The 15,992-nt window shown below is 47.6% G+C and overlaps 1 protein-coding gene across 2 annotated transcripts in view; it reads right to left on the reverse strand.

The window, feature by feature from the left end:
• Positions 1-716: 716 nt before the first annotated feature.
• The window catches only part of hace1 (HECT domain and ankyrin repeat containing E3 ubiquitin protein ligase 1), a 40,158-nt gene continuing 24,882 nt past the window's right edge, over positions 717-15,992 (reverse strand). For both annotated transcript variants that reach the window (XM_072460735.1, XM_072460734.1), the window contains 6 exons: positions 15,434-15,630; positions 6,327-6,458; positions 5,334-5,432; positions 4,312-4,382; positions 919-1,032; positions 717-844 (listed from right to left, as the gene is read on the reverse strand). In XM_072460735.1, the coding sequence (XP_072316836.1) occupies positions 742-844; positions 919-1,032; positions 4,312-4,382; positions 5,334-5,432; positions 6,327-6,458; positions 15,434-15,630 (716 nt within the window). In that variant the 3' untranslated portion in view covers positions 717-741. The remainder of the gene's footprint in view (positions 845-918; positions 1,033-4,311; positions 4,383-5,333; positions 5,433-6,326; positions 6,459-15,433; positions 15,631-15,992) is intronic.

Genomic DNA, 15,992 nt, shown 5'->3' on the forward strand with positions numbered 1-15,992 from the left:
CTGTCCGCAGAGTCTCCTCACTGTCCTCAGAGTCTCCTCCTGCTCAGAGTCTCCTCCTGCTCAGAGTCTCCTCCTGCTCAGAGTCTCCTCCTGCTCAGAGTCTCCTCCTGCTCAGAGTCTCCTCCTGCTCAGAGTCTCCTCCTGCTCAGAGTCTCCTCCTGCTCAGAGTCTCCTCCTGCTCAGAGTCTCCTCCTCAGAGGAGATGGAGATGCACGGCGCTCTGGGGTCCTCGATCTGTTCTTCTCCCTAGAAGCATTTTAGTCACTATATTTCAACCTTTTTTTGTTAAAATGTATCTAAAAGCCTCCGTGTGCAGCAAATATTATATTGTTTGAAGATTTAGATGGAATTTAGTGAAAGATTATTTCATATTAAATTCCAAAATTGATTTATAAACATTTTAACTAAAAGAGATAATTTTCAGTAAGATCTACAGTAGTTTACGCAAGTTTTTGGATCTAATAAAAACGTGTCCAAAATATATGTACTTTTGGCCGTTCTTCCACAGACAAAGCCTTTTTTATGAATGAAGCCCTTCTCGATCCACCTGCAGTGCCTTGCCTTGAACTAGATGTTTTGGTTTGGGCGTGTGTGATCATCCCTGACACACGTGGGCCGTGATGAGGGCCGTGGGTCGTGAGGCGTGACGTGGGCCGTGAGGCGTGACGTGAGGCGTGCCGTGGGCCGTGAGGCGTGACGTGAGGCGTGCCGTGACGCCGTGACGCCGTGAGGCTGGCTGTTTCAGGCCATGGTGTAGCCGTAGCTGCCGCAGTGAAGAGCGACGAGCAGCCGGTCTTTCAGGACGTCCAGGCTGGGATACTCCGGGAGCTTCAGCATGTTGATGCTGACGACACAAAACCAACAGAGTCAACATGACCCACTGAGGGCGCAATGGGCCGGTGTAAGTGTAAATATTACCATGTGCTGGCGGTGGGCAGCAGGTTGGACGTGTACGGCACTGCAGCGATGGTGAACTTCTGTAAACCTCCTCCTCCCATCAGGAACGCGAAGCCTCCGTGAGGAACTCGAGAACTGGAGGGAAAGACTCTTGTTTTAACACGCGGCCCAAGTGTTGTGAGGGCCGTAGTGTAGTGTACGAGGGCCGTAGTGTAGTGTGCGAGGGCAGTAGCGAGGGCCGTAGTGTAGTGTGCGAGGGCCGTAGCGAGGGCCGTAGTGTAGTGTGCGAGGGCCGTAGTGTAGTGTGCGAGGGCCGTAGTGTAGTGTGCGAGGGCCGTAGCGAGGGCCGTAGTGTAGTGTGCGAGGGCCGTAGTGTAGTGTGCGAGGGCCGTAGTGTAGTGTGCGAGGGCCGTAGTGTAGTGTGCGAGGGCCGTAGTGTAGTGTGCGAGGGCCGTAGCGAGGGCCGTAGTGTAGTGTGCGAGGGCCGTAGCGAGGGCCGTAGTGTAGTGTGCGAGGGCCGTAGCGAGGGCCGTAGTGTAGTGTGCGAGGGCCGTAGCGAGGGCCGTAGTGTAGTGTGCGAGGGCCGTAGTGTAGTGTGCGAGGTGCGTAGCGAGGGCTGTAGTGTAGTGTGCGAGGGCCGTAGTGTAGTGCGAGGGCCGTAGCGAGGGCCGTAGTGTAGTGTGCGAGGGCCGTAGTGTAGTGTGCGAGGGCCGTAGTGTAGTGTGCGAGGGCCGTAGTGTAGTGTGCGAGGGCCGTAGTGCAGTGTGCGAGGGCCGTAGTGCAGTGTGCGAGGGCCGTAGTGTAGTGTGCGAGGGCCGTAGTGTAGTGTGCGAGGGCCGTAGTGTAGTGTGCGAGGGCCGTAGTGCAGTGTGCGAGGGCCGTAGTGTAGTGTGCGAGGGCCGTAGTGCAGTGTGCGAGGGCCGTAGTGCGGTGTGCGAGGGCCGTAGTGTGGTGTGCGAGGGCCGTAGTGTAGTGTGCGAGGGCCGTAGCGAGGGCCGTAGTGTAGTGTGCGAGGGCCGTAGTGTAGTGTGCGAGGGCCGTAGTGTAGTGTGCGAGGGCCGTAGTGTAGTGTGCGAGGGCCGTAGTGTAGTGTGCGAGGGCCGTAGTGTAGTGTGCGAGGGCCGTAGTGTAGTGTGCGAGGGCCGTAGCGAGGGCCGTAGTGTAGTGTGCGAGGGCCGTAGCGAGGGCCGTAGTGTAGTGTGCGAGGGCCGTAGCGAGGGCCGTAGTGTAGTGTGCGAGGGCCGTAGTGTAGTGTGCGAGGTGCGTAGCGAGGGCCGTAGTGTAGTGTGCGAGGGCCGTAGTGTAGTGCGAGGGCCGTAGCGAGGGCCGTAGTGTAGTGTGCGAGGGCCGTAGTGTAGTGCGAGGGCCGTAGCGAGGGCCGTAGTGTAGTGTGCGAGGGCCGTAGTGTAGTGTGCGAGGGCCGTAGCGAGGGCCGTAGTGTAGTGTGCGAGGGCCGTAGTGTAGTGTGCGAGGGCCGTAGTGCAGTGTGCGAGGGCCGTAGTGTAGTGTGCGAGGGCCGTAGTGTAGTGTGCGAGGGCCGTAGTGTAGTGTGCGAGGGCCGTAGTGCAGTGTGCGAGGGCCGTAGTGTAGTGTGCGAGGGCCGTAGTGCGGTGTGCGAGGGCCGTAGTGCGGTGTGCGAGGGCCGTAGTGTGGTGTGCGAGGGCCGTAGTGTAGTGTGCGAGGGCCGTAGTGCAGTGTGCGAGGGCCGTAGTGTAGTGTGCGAGGGCCGTAGTGTAGTGTGCGAGGGCCGTAGCGAGGGCCGTAGTGTAGTGTGCGAGGGCCGTAGCGAGGGCCGTAGTGTAGTGTGCGAGGGCCGTAGTGTAGTGTGCGAGGGCCGTAGTGCAGTGTGCGAGGGCCGTAGTGCAGTGTGCGAGGGCCGTAGTGCAGTGTGCGAGGGCCGTAGTGTAGTGTGCGAGGGCCGTAGTGTAGTGTGCGAGGGCCGTAGTGCAGTGTGCGAGGGCCGTAGTGCAGTGTGCGAGGGCCGTAGTGTAGTGTGCGAGGGCCGTAGTGCAGTGTGCGAGGGCCGTAGTGCAGTGTGCGAGGGCCGTAGTGCAGTGTGCGAGGGCCGTAGTGTAGTGTGCGAGGGCCGTAGTGTAGTGTGCGAGGGCCGTAGTGTAGTGTGCGAGGGCCGTAGTGTAGTGTGCGAGGGCCGTAGCGAGGGCCGTAGTGTAGTGTGTGAGGGCCGTAGAGTCTGTTTAGTGTGCAAGGGCCGTAGCGTAGTGTGCGAGGGCCGTAGCGAGGGCCGTAGTGTAGTGGGCGAGGGCCGTAGCGAGGGCCGTAGTGTAGTGGGCGAGGGCCGTAGCGAGGGCCGTAGTGTAGTGTGCGAGGGCCGTAGTGTAGTGTGCGAGGGCCGTAGTGTAGTGTGCGAGGGCCGTAGTGCAGTGTGCGAGGGCCGTAGTGCAGTGTGCGAGGGCCGTAGTGTAGTGTGCGAGGGCCGTAGTGTAGTGTGTGAGGGCCGTAGTGTAGTGTGCGAGGGCCGTAGTGTAGTGTGTGAGGGCCATAGTGTAGTGTGCGAGGGCCGTAGAGTCTGTTTAGTGTGCGAGGGCCGTAGTGTAGGGTGCGAGGGCCGTAGTGTAGGGTGCGAGGGCCGTAGTGTAGTGTGCGAGGGCTGTAGTGCAGTGTGCGAGGGCCGTAGTGTAGTGTGTGAGGGCCATAGTGTAGTGTGCGAGGGCCGTAGTGTAGTGTGTGAGGGCCATAGTGTAGTGTGCGAGGGCCGTAGAGTCTGTTTAGTGTGCGAGGGCCGTAGTGTAGGGTGCGAGGGCCGTAGTGTAGGGTGCGAGGGCCGTAGTGCAGTGTGCGAGGGCCGTAGTGTAGTGAGCAGAACTACTCGGCTGACCTCTATTATTCCTTTAATTAATGTATGAAAGTAACAATTTTCTCTTGATAAACGAGTTGTTTTTGATGACAACACCATGACTTGTTGTTTGGACTTTGACGTTTGGTATTTTGCTTTTGTGGCTTTTCAAAATAATGTTTGGATACAATCTGCATTAGAACTGAAGTCACTTACTGTACATCATTTATTGTTATTTCATACATACATTTTATTCAAAGTTATTCCAATGTTATTGTTCAGTGCTTCTCAAACTGTGGTACATGTCATTGTCCTGGTTCAGACCTCGTAAAGCAACAGTACAGTCTTTTTTTAGAGTTTAGACCTGGAATAGTTCTGATTTAGACCTGGTTTGGACAAATATTCCCTTTGGCAGTACTTTGTGAGCCACCGTTCCAGTTTAAACAGTCAGAACATGTAAATCACACCAGTTACACGCCGTTTGAGTAATTCGACACGTTCACTCTGCGTCCGCACGAGTCCTGGTCCGAGACGTGGTCCGAGTCCCGGTTTAGTCCTCTTCGAGTCCCGGTTCTGGTGTGGTCCGTGTGCATAGAGGGTTTTTAAAAAGAACCACTCACCTCCCGGTCACAAACTGCAGCAGCAAAACTCTCTCTTCTTGGGTCAAACTGTTCACCACGTCCCAGAACCACTAAAAACGACAGAGCAACAGTAAAATCTGAATAATGTGATATTGTGATATTGTAATTGAGGAATAACGAGTCAGAATAAGAGGATTAATCAGATAATGAATGAAAAAGACGTAAGAGGAGCGGCTTTTAGAGTTGAAATGGCTTTGACACTAAAGACTTGTGTTTAAATTCAATGAAGTGGAGAAACTATGATGATAAGTGTGAGTTTAAACGGTTTTGTCTTTTACCAGAGACCCTCAGTTTCATAAACACAGCTATTTCATGCAAGGTATTTAAGTGACGTTATTGTACATGTAAAATATTATCGATATACTGAACTATCTCATGTTTTTGTAGCAGAATATTTTACATTTTGTTTAATTGAAATACATTTTGCTATTGATGTGGCTCTGAACCTGGGGATTTTAAAGAGTTCCTTTCAATTAATAACATTCTCTCCAGATAATTCTTTACTCACTTAATAGTTAATAAGTGGATTTTTAGACTAATTGTTGTATTCATAACACATTTTAAAATAACTAACATTTTCCCTTTAGTCTTGATTTGAATTTTTTTAATTTTCTCATCAAAATCTGCACAGATGAAGAAATCAAACTGCTTTGATAAGATAATGACCAATTCTAAACAAACAAATAAACAAGACGGACTCATTTGGGGGAAATATCAATACAAAAAACACATAAATAGAACAAAAATGGCATTTTTCCTGAATATGTTTAGAATAAACTTGATCTATACGAGTGCTAATAAAAAAACGCCCTTGTAAAAGTAAAGAAACTACATTTATTCTGTTAAAAATTGCATTCTACGAGTATCTGGAATATTCTCACAATAATACAAAGGGTTAATACGACAGTGTGAGTCACGAGCTGCAAAAACGACACCATCCCGGCAATAAAATCCTCAAATACGAGCGGGTTTTCTCGCCGTGAAAAGGAGACGAGCCTCACCAGAACGACGGGCTCGTGCTGGTCGTATCCGCTGGTGTACTCAGTGTTCTTGTACCAGTCCTGGACGTCGATCTCCGGCATTCCAGACAGCAGCAGCTCCTAAAAGACAAAAACACACAAACAAAACATTGTCTTTTTTTTCTTCTTTTTTTTAATTGAAAAAAAAAAGAAAAAGAAAAAAACGCTAAAAAACCTGCAAAAAACAACAACAACAACACAATAAAAACATTCTCTTTTTTTTTTAATTGAAAAAAAAAAAAAACACTGACCAATCGAAACGTGTGTGGAAATAACGATACCATAACAACGACAGCAACAGCAGGGAAAAAAGAAGATTTTTTTTTCCATTTTTTTGCGTGTTGTGTTCAACAGGAGCGTTTCGTAGCAGGATAAATTCAATACTGTTAATACAACGGCATCTGAAACGTTATGAGTCGCATCCTTTAATGTTAACGGCATTTTGAACCCAGTACAACAGTCAAAAGATGGAAACAAAAACGAGAAATACTTCAAAGAAATCCCTTCACCGTAGCTTTCGGGTTATACAACACTCTGAATATAAAGCCGTGCCAACAAAATTTACAAAGAAAAAAATGAATTGTACACACGGGCCGCACCTGACAATAAGGGGCTGGACAGTGACGTCTTCTTCTACAGCGTTTCAAATGATTGAGCTTCCTGCTAGAGCCATTAGTCAGTAAAAATCGGCTTAAAGTCCAAAAAGTACGGGAAATTATATAGAACTTAAAAAACTAAACATAAAAGGATGCAATATTTGTCTCAAGAGGAACTATTAATGGAAAGTTTTTTTTTATACTATTGAATGCGTTTGCTCCCCTCGCGAGTGATTTGACTTTCTATACTTTCTATTATAGGCCTGCAAACCACTCTGAGGGAACCCTAGTCTGTGATTGGAATCTTCATCCATCTTAAAGCACCTGAAAAAAACATAAATAACACACTCGGCAGACGGCTCCGGAAGCTGCTGCTCACCAGTTCGTACTCGTCGAAGAGTTGGATGAGCGAGGGCGGGATGAAGGTGTGGAAACCCTGCAGGAAGGCGTTGATCTGGGGCTGAATGGCTCTGGTCATCCTCAGCTCCGTCACCAGCTGCACGTACTCCGCCTGAGCGAGAGGACGGACAGAACAACACGTTTACACACAAAACCGATTCATCAAATAACTATACAGTGATAAACAAGGATAAGTTTACAACCTCAAGTTTTAAGAATGTTCATCCAGATTAGTCTTAAATTATAACACATTCACATAAGAACTTAAGTAATAGCGTGTATTGAAAAGCACTCATTAATCTATGTCAGGTGTTCCCTCATCAGGATTTGCAGTAGATTTTCCATTTTGTGTATAGGACAAGGACTTCTAAGGGACAACAAGGACTTCTGAGGGACTACAAGGACTTCAGAGGGACAACAAGGACTTCTAAGGGACAACAAGGACTTCTAAGGGACAGTGTAGCATATATAATGCTGCAGTGCATTAAAATTAGAGTTGGACTAGTACCAGAAGTTTAAGGTTCGGCTCGGAGGAAAATGAGGTGTGTTCAATGAGACAACTGACAAAATGCTTGTAGCGCTGAGTGGTGTTATTTACAGTGATTGACAAATATATACAATATTTACAGTTGTGCACAATTAGAATAATGGTCCATATTTCTGAACTTAATCAGTTCAACGCGTTAACAACGCAGTGCTGCATAGCTCAGTCCACAAAAATAGAATCCACGGTAAATTCCAAGGGTTTCAGAGTACGAATCAGTGTATCCACTAGCAGGGGATATTGTGTAGGATATAATGTATGTGTGGGGAGCGGCTGCAGCGCCTCCTACCGCCCTGGCAGATGTTTGCACTCTCTCGGTTCGTTCTGGTTTCTTTAGCTCGCCATCCAGTTCTGGAACCTGGCCAGGTCCACTTTAAGTATATCAGTCAAACAAAACACAAGATCACAGGCAGAGGCATCTGCAGCCGCTTAACAACCTCGAGGCCCACACTCCTCCCGAACAACTGCGCGCGGCCATGTTTTAAAGAGCTTGGCGCCGCAAATTTCACGATACGTGTGCGAAGTCTCGCGATAGTTCGGCAGAGACGGACCAGGCAGGCAAAAATGAAGCAAAGGGACCAGGCAGGCAAAACGGAGGCAGAAACGGTCCAGGAGCAGAAAATCACCTGGGTTACACCTTCCCCCCTTTAGATCATGCACGTCCCGTTGTATGGGATCTATACGAGTATTATAATTTAGAGACGGAGTCTGCTGCAGGAGTGAAACTAAGGACCTCAGCATAAACATTAGACAGGCTGTGAATTAAGTTTTGAACAACTGATATTAGTGGGTTACCCAGTGTGGAATAGCCAAGACGCTGAGGTGGTAGGCGATTACGACGCGAACGTCTAGCCCCTATGTCACCCTCTGATGACTCAGATTGAACCGGCCCAAGATCCCCAGCTTCCAGAGGTATTTCAGCCCCGGGCAAAGAGTCTTCAGGCACATTATTGGGTAATTCTCCGCCCTCAGGTAGATCGATGGATTCAGGTGAGGCAATTTCATCTTCTGACTCATTGCTGCTGAGTGTTGCTGGAACTTCTGCCTCAGCTGGTCTGGATACTCCTGCAGGTACATGGTTCTCAGATGGTGTTGCAGTTGACAGGCTTCCAGCAGAAGGTTGTGGCAGTGGAAGCGCCGAGTCAGTGATATTGGTTTCTGGCATTTGCTCCAGTTCACAGGCTCCTTCCACACCAAATCTCACCGGAAGCTGAGGAGAATACGCAAGGATGACAGACTCAGTATCCCATTCATCCTCACTCTCCGGCGCAGGATCAGCTTGTTGACTCTGGCTACGAGTGGGTGGTCTTCGAGCAGGAGCAAATTCTTGGGAGTCTTCAGAGACACAGTCTGGTAGAAACCCACAGGGCAGAAGATGGTCGCGGTGGAGCGTGTGAGTAGCCCCATCCCTGGTCTCTGGTTTCACAATGTAGACTGGGAGATCACCGGCACGTTGAACAACCACATAAACCTCTTGCTCCCACTTGTCCGCGAGCTTGTGTTTTCCACGGATTCTGACATTTCGTACAAGAACACGATCACCAATTTCTAAACTTGCAGGTTTTACACGCTGATCAAATCGGCTTTTATTCCTTTGACCGGACTTTCGGGCATTCTGGGATGCAAGCTTGTAACTTTCTTCAAGACGTGCTTTCAGACTCTTCACATATTGGGAGTGCGAAGATGAAAGCGATTCACGCAATGGTAAGCCAAAAGCCAAGTCAACCGGGAGCCGTGGCAATCGCCCAAACAGAAGTTCATAAGGCGTGAAGCCAGTCACATCATTACGAGTGCAGTTATATGCATGAACAAGTGCTTCCACTTTGACTTCTGCTTGCTCTCGAGCGTTCCAAGCATGCCCAAGAGAGTTCGATTAAAGCGCTCGACCGGATTACCCCTCGGGTGGTATGGAATAGTTCGAGTCTTCTTGATCCCAGCCACATCACAAAGTTCTTTAATCAGCCGTGACTCAAAGTCTGGTCCTTGATCTGAATGTAAGCGTTCGGGAATTCCATAATAGACCATAAAATCATTCCATAAACATCCGGCAACAGTTTTAGCTTTCTGATTTGCAGTTGGAATTGCGACAGCAAATTTTGTAAAGTGATCAGTTAACACCAGAATGTCTTTTGTATTGCTACTATCCGGTTCAATTGATAAAAAGTCCATGCACAATAGTTCCAGAGGGCGAGTAGTTTGAATATTCACCAATGGAGCTGCTCTTTCAGGTGGTGTTTTGCGTCGCACGCACCGGTCACAAGTCTTGATAAAGTGCTCCACATCGGCTGCCATCTTTGGCCAGAAGAACCGTTGTCGCACTAAATCCAGCGTCCGCTCTATGCCCATATGCCCCATGTCATTGTGGAGACTTTTCAGAACTGTAGAACGCAAGGCTGGTGGCAAAAACGAGTTGAAGAACAACTTTATCCTCCTCCCGCTTTCGTCTGTAAAGGACTCCATCCTCCAACTCCAACCGATTCCACTCCCGTAACAGCAGGGGGAGCTCAGGAAGCTCTTTTCGAACGCCCGGAGGAATCTTTTCTCCAGTATTCAGCTGGTGGATGACTTCTCGAACTGCAGGATCGGCACGCTGTTCATCCCTCAAATCTGTGTGTGAAAAAGAGGGAATGACAGGTAAACCGTGCAACTCTTCTTCAGCAAAGCCAGCAGGGATGACTTCTGCAGAAACTGTAAGGGACTCGACCAGTGTAACATCAGAGTGACTCAACCGGGATCGATGAAACATCCGAACAAGGCTGCTCTGACAGATGGCGTCGACGATGTCAGGTGATAGCTCTGCAGTCTCGACTGGCCCGGATGCTAGCTGGTGAATGAGGTTCCATTCTTTCCTTGCATGAACGTCGTCTGGAACTTCTGCATGGCAAAGTCTAGAAAGAGCATCAGCATCAAAATTATGTTTACCAGCACGATATTGCATTTTGAAAGAGTATGTGGACAATGCAGCTAACCTGTGGCTTGTGGCATCAAGTTTTGCAGATGTGAGTACGTAAGTGAGAGGATTGTTGTCTGTAACTACTGTGAAGTTTGCACCATATAAATAATCGTGAAACTTTTCAGTGACACTCCATTTTAAAGCGAGAAATTCAAGTTTATGTGCTGCATATCGAGACTCACTTTGAGACAAGCCTCTGCTTGCATAGGCGATGACTCGGAGCTGACCATCTTGTTCTTGATAAAGAACAGCTCCCAAACCGATAGTACTAGCGTCCGTGTGCATATAAGGCAATTTTGGATTGGCGAAACCAAGCACAGGAGCCGATGTTAACTTCTCGATAATGCTGTTAAAAGCAGCTTGACATTCTGGAGTCCATCTGTCTCCAAAAGACTGCTTTGGGTCATGGTACTTCACAGTAGGACTTTTGTCTTTATTAGACCGATGGACGGGTGCATAGCCACGGGTAAGGGTGTTGAGGGATTTCACAATTGTGGCATAGTCTCTGATAAACCTCCGATAATATCCTGCGAAACCGAGGAAGGACCGAAGCTCCTTGAGGTTTCGGGGAACTGGCCAGGATTTGAGTGAGGATGTCTTCTCAGAGTCCGTTTCAACACCCCTCTCAGACACCACATGTCCAAGGTAACGCACACTAGACTGGAAAAACTTGCATTTATCAGGAGACAACTTTAAACCAAACTCCTTGAGACGGTGGAGAACTTTCAATAGCCGCTTCTCATGTTCTTCTAAAGTGTCAGAAAATATTATAATATCATCGAGGAACACAAGAACTTCCTTGAGGTTTAAATCCCCCATACATTTCTCCATGAGTCTCTGGAAGGTACTAGGAGCATTTGTTACCCCCTGCGGCATTCTATTCCATTCCCAGAAACCTAGTGGCGTAACAAAAGCAGTTTTAAACTTGTCAGCTTCATCCATTTGTATCTGATAATACCCAGATTTAAGATCCAAAACTGTGAACCATTTAGATCCAGTAAGAGCGGAGAACGACTCCTCAAGGTTTGGCAGGGCATAGGCATCTTTTATAGTCTGTAAATTCAGCTTCCGATAGTCAATGCAGAGCCTCACATCACCATTCCGTTTACGGACCACCACAATTGGGGAAGCAAAGGGTGACTCTGACTTCCGGATGATGCCAGCTTCAAGCAGGTCTCGCAAATGGCTGCGAACAGCTTCAATGTCGTGGGGATGGATTGGCCTGGCTCGTTGCTTGAACGGTGTTTCGTCATAGAGCTTGATGTTATGCTTAACTTTATCCGTACAACCAAAATCCAGATCGTTGCAAGAAAACACTTCAGTCATTTGGTTAAGCCTAGATTTTATTCGCTCTTTCCAGTCAGCTGGAATTGGAGAATCTCCAAAATTGTACTCCAAAGGGTCTTGCTGGGATTTAGATGAAGTCTGAGTGTAGTTAACAGTTTGTTGGGCAAGGATGGTTGGAGAAGCTGCAATGTCTGCGATGACAGCTGCTGCAGGAATAAGCACATTATGTTCAGATTCGTTTCGGATGACAACAGGAACTTTGTATGGAGCACGGGTCGGGAGCGTGATGAGGCAACTCTGAACACACAGACCACCAGGAAGTGGTGATGTGGGGTGTTCAATTGTGGCCCATTGAACTGTAGAGGGGTCATTCACTCTGGCAGAGCCCTCCAAGACAACAGTCTGCCCCGCTGGAACTAAAGCTGTCGTCTGACTCAGCAACCTTACAGTTCCGGCACTGCCCTCTCGGCTCTGTTGATATTTCAATTGCAGGAGCTTCAGGACTGCACAATAACCTTTGGCGGATGGTTGGTAGTTTGAGACATCACTGCCGAGGTACTGCTCATATAATTGCTCCAGAGTGTTCATACCAATTAAAACAGGTGAATTGGAATCAGGATGGGCATCCGGCACAACCAAGGCAAGTGTTGGAACTTCAAAGTCAACTCCCAAGAAATCTTTTGGAAAGGTAATAGTTATTTCCACATAGCCGAGGTAAGGAACTGACTGACCAGCTGCTCCCTCCACTTGTAGTAAATTGTAGAGTGGATTCACGGGTTGTTCACTGAGGGTCTCATTATAAAATGAGACTGGAACTGTAGTCACCTGTGACCCAGTATCCAAGAGACAGTAGTGGCTCAGTCCAGAAACTTTAACAATGGAGGAACACTTCGAGCCCACCAGCCCCTTTGGAAGTTGGATTGGCATATTGTTCTTTGATTGTAACATTTCAGCACATTTAACATTCTTCTTCTCTTTCTTGGGACGGGTTTGGTCCCCCTTGGCTCCCATCTGTCCCACAACAGGAACCGAACTTAGTTTAAATGTCTGGAGGAAGTGTTCTGCTGTCTTCTGGAAAACAGTTTCTTTTTTCTATCAACCAGTGCAGGATTTGGCTCATTTTCACATTGTGGACGAATGTGGCCATCTTCCCCGCATCGGAAACAGTAACCGGGCTTGGACTGAGGAAATGTTGGTCGACGTGACTGTTGTGGTATAGTTTTTTCATTTAAGTGTGGCTTGGCAGAAGTCCTCTAATTGCCAGCCGTTAGCATAGCAAGCTGCCGCTGGACATCAGCTAGTTGTTCTGCGAGCTGCTCCGTGATGTTTGTCAAAGCAGCAACTGCCCCTCCTTCAAGATCAGGACGCGTGAACTGTGCATGGGCAGTGACTTTCTGGCGCGTAGACCCCAGGTGTTGCTTCATCCTCATAGCTTTAGCGGCTTCCCGGTCCTCTTCTGTGCGCAAGAGTAGTAACAGTTCTGCAAACGTGGGTGGTTGAGTCTTTTTCTGCTTCAGCTGAAGCTCAGCTATTAGTGTATTATCCCAGCACCCTCGACAAAACTGATTCAACAGGTGCCGGTTGACATCAGACTCAATAACTCCTCCCCTCTTTAAAGCAGAGTTCAAGGCAGCCTGGAGCCGCTGAAGATAGCAGATGGTCTCTCACCAGTGTCCTGAAAGGTATCCATGAATTTAGCAAACAATTCATCTCCATCTTGAACAGTTCCATAAGCAGAGTCAAGAGTATCCAAATATACTGCGGGCATTGTATCGGAACGCAGGTGCTTCACCACCTCAGCTGCTGGAGGCAGGAGACTGTCGACTATCCTCCGGGAGCGCTGGAGATCAGACACAGATGGGTCCCTTAACAGCAGGTCAACTCCTGACCTCCAAGTTTCATAATCCGCCTCATGTGCAGGTCGGGGCAGCCGTCCAGAGAATGCCCGGAGCCGCTGATGGTGTATTGCACCCTCCTCATTCTTCACAATGTGTTCAACCACATATCTCTGGATCTCAGGCGGATGGACGTCCACGCTGGGGATTGTGCGTTTCATCTCTGGTTGTGGTCCGCTGGTGGGTGAAGGACGTGTAGAGGATGTAGAGGACTCTGCGTCAGCCAGTTCTTCTTCACCATCAGTGATAGACAGTCCAATCTGAGTCATCATAGTTTTTAAAACTTCAGTAAAATCAACCCCGGTGAGTTTAGCAATGTTATGCAAATCAGAAAGGTACGACTTTGTTTTAGTTTTAGCAAAGTGTTCGGTATAAACAGTGGAAAGCTCAGAAATACAAAAAGTATCCGTCTTTTTAGCAGTAACAAAAGTGTAGGGTAATATGGGACGCAATGCTTCCAACGCAGAACCCCTCGCAAATTCAACTACTAATGCACCATCAAACTCAAACTCCGGTTCAGAAATGATTACATTATTATGAATAGAGCCATATTGTTTTAGAAAGTCAATAATTTCATCTTCTACTTTCTCTGTTATGCCCTCAACCAGAACAGCATTTGGAATTTTTATGCCATTTCTCAAAAATACATCCATTTTTGACAATATTTTGCAAATGAACAAACTGAAAATGAAAAATGCACATTAAACACAACCCAATTCCTCCTGGCTAGCTCGCCACATTTATGTAGCATATATAATGCTGCAGTGCATTAAAATTAGAGTTGGACTAGTACCAGAAGTTTAAGGTTCGGCTCGGAGGAAAATGAGGTGTGTTCAATGAGACAACTGACAAAATGCTTGTAGCGCTGAGTGGTGTTATTTACAGTGATTGACAAATATATACAATATTTACAGTTGTGCACAATTAGAATAATGGTCCATATTTCTGAACTTAATCAGTTCAACGCGTTGACAAAGTTCCAAGTGCAGTGCTGCATAACTCAGTCCACAAAAATAGAATCCACGGTAAATTCCAAGGGTTTCAGAGTACGAATCAGTGTATCCACTAGCAGGGGATATTGTGTAGGATATAATGTATGTGTGGGGAGCGGCTGCAGCGCCTCCTACCGCACCGGCAGATGTTTGCACTCTCTCGGTTCGTTCTGGTTTCTTTAGCTCGCCATCCAGTTCTGGAACCTGGCCAGGTCCACTTTAAGTATATCAGTCAAACAAAACACAAGATCACAGGCAGAGGCATCTGCAGCCGCTTAACAACCTCGAGGCCCACACTCCTCCCGAACAACTGCGCGCGGCCATGTTTTAAAGAGCTTGGCGCAGCAAATCTCACGATACGTGTGCGAAGTCTCGCGATAGTTCGGCAGAGACGGACCAGGCAGGCAAAAATGAAGCAAAGGGACCAGGCAGGCAAAACGGAGGCAGAAACGGTCCAGGAGCAGAAAATCACCTGGGTTACAACAGCAAGGACTTCAGAGGGACAGCAAGGACTTCAGAGGGACAGCAAGGACTTCAGAGGGACAACAAGGACTTCTAAGGGACAACAAGGACTTCTAAGGGACAACAAGGACTTCAGAGGGACAACAAGGACTTCAGAGGGACAGCAAGGACTTCAGAGGGACAGCAAGGACTTCAGAGGGACAGCAAGGACTTCAGAGGGACAGCAAGGACTTCAGAGGGACAACAAGGACTTAATTAGCACAACAAGAAGTTTTAAAGCACAACAAGGACTTCTGAGGGACAACGAGAACTTCTCAAAGATAACGTGGACTTCTAGAGTTCTACAAGGACTTAAATCGTTTAAAACTATTCGTAACCTCATGGCTTAATGCTAAAGTTGACCATTTGTGGATCATAAGCAGAGGTGGGTAGAGCAGGTAAAACATGTACTCAAGTTGAGAATAAAGTTAACTATTACTTAAGTAAAAGTGCAAAGCAGTGCTCCAAGAAAGTAAGCAGTTTCCCCAAATACTTTTTTTACTGGACGTAACATCTGATTTGATTTGATTAACTTGCAGTTTACGTAATTGGAAGGACAAAACACTTAAATCATACACATAATCTGGTATTATCACAGGATGGACACAAAAATCAAGAAACACAGAACTCAAGAGCAAGAAACACAAATGTTCAAATTATTTCATATTGTCGACATACAAGATTTTGTAGTTTTGTTTAGTGAGAAGAGAAACTTACACTTTTACTCAAGGTTAGTGTCTCCAAGAAGTACAATTTCTTGAAAAAGTGACTCAAGTAAACATAACTAAGTAGTAAAAGTGACGGAGTACTACCCAGCTCTGATCATGGGTTTGGCCATTTCCTTCAAAAACAGTTCATTAACATCCCCACCACACAATAAATAAAGCATGCGCCGCCCCTTGAACCGCCTTGTACCTTGTTGTCCTGCGTGACCAAGATGCCGGTGCCTCCCGGTTTGAGAGGAACCTCCTCCATGGCCCCGAACACGTCCGTCTCCACGGAGAAACTCAGCTCCAGGCCCAGGTCGCTGATGTCGTTGTCCAGGATCCACTGCAGGTTCTTGGCGTACTCCGGGTCGATGGAGGAGACGTCCTGGTAGTTCACCGGGATTCCTGGGACGCCAAGAGGAAACACGGGTCAAAGGAACGTGAAGACGCGAGGTGGAGAATCTAACGTGGAATTTTCAGATTTAAGCCTTTAATACTGAGGTATATAAAAAAAAAATACAAAGATGCATCATTAAAAGCCGAGTTATACCAATTTCTAACCATGAAATTAGCAAGTATGTACCGTATTTTTCAGACTATAAGTCACACCTTTTTCATAGTTTTGGCCGGGGTGTGAATTATACTCCAGAGTGACTTATATGTGATATTTGTTATTTTCACACTGACAACCACAAGAGGGCGCTCTAAGCTCTAACCGACGCAGAAGAAGAATCTGCACTTCCTCTACCTCTGGAGTTTGTGGAGTT

Source organism: Eucyclogobius newberryi, unplaced genomic scaffold, assembly GCF_026437365.1.
Source record: "Eucyclogobius newberryi isolate DKJ021-1_F unplaced genomic scaffold, fEucNew1.0.hap1 SCAF_3, whole genome shotgun sequence".
Taxonomy (NCBI): domain Eukaryota; kingdom Metazoa; phylum Chordata; class Actinopteri; order Gobiiformes; family Gobiidae; genus Eucyclogobius; species Eucyclogobius newberryi.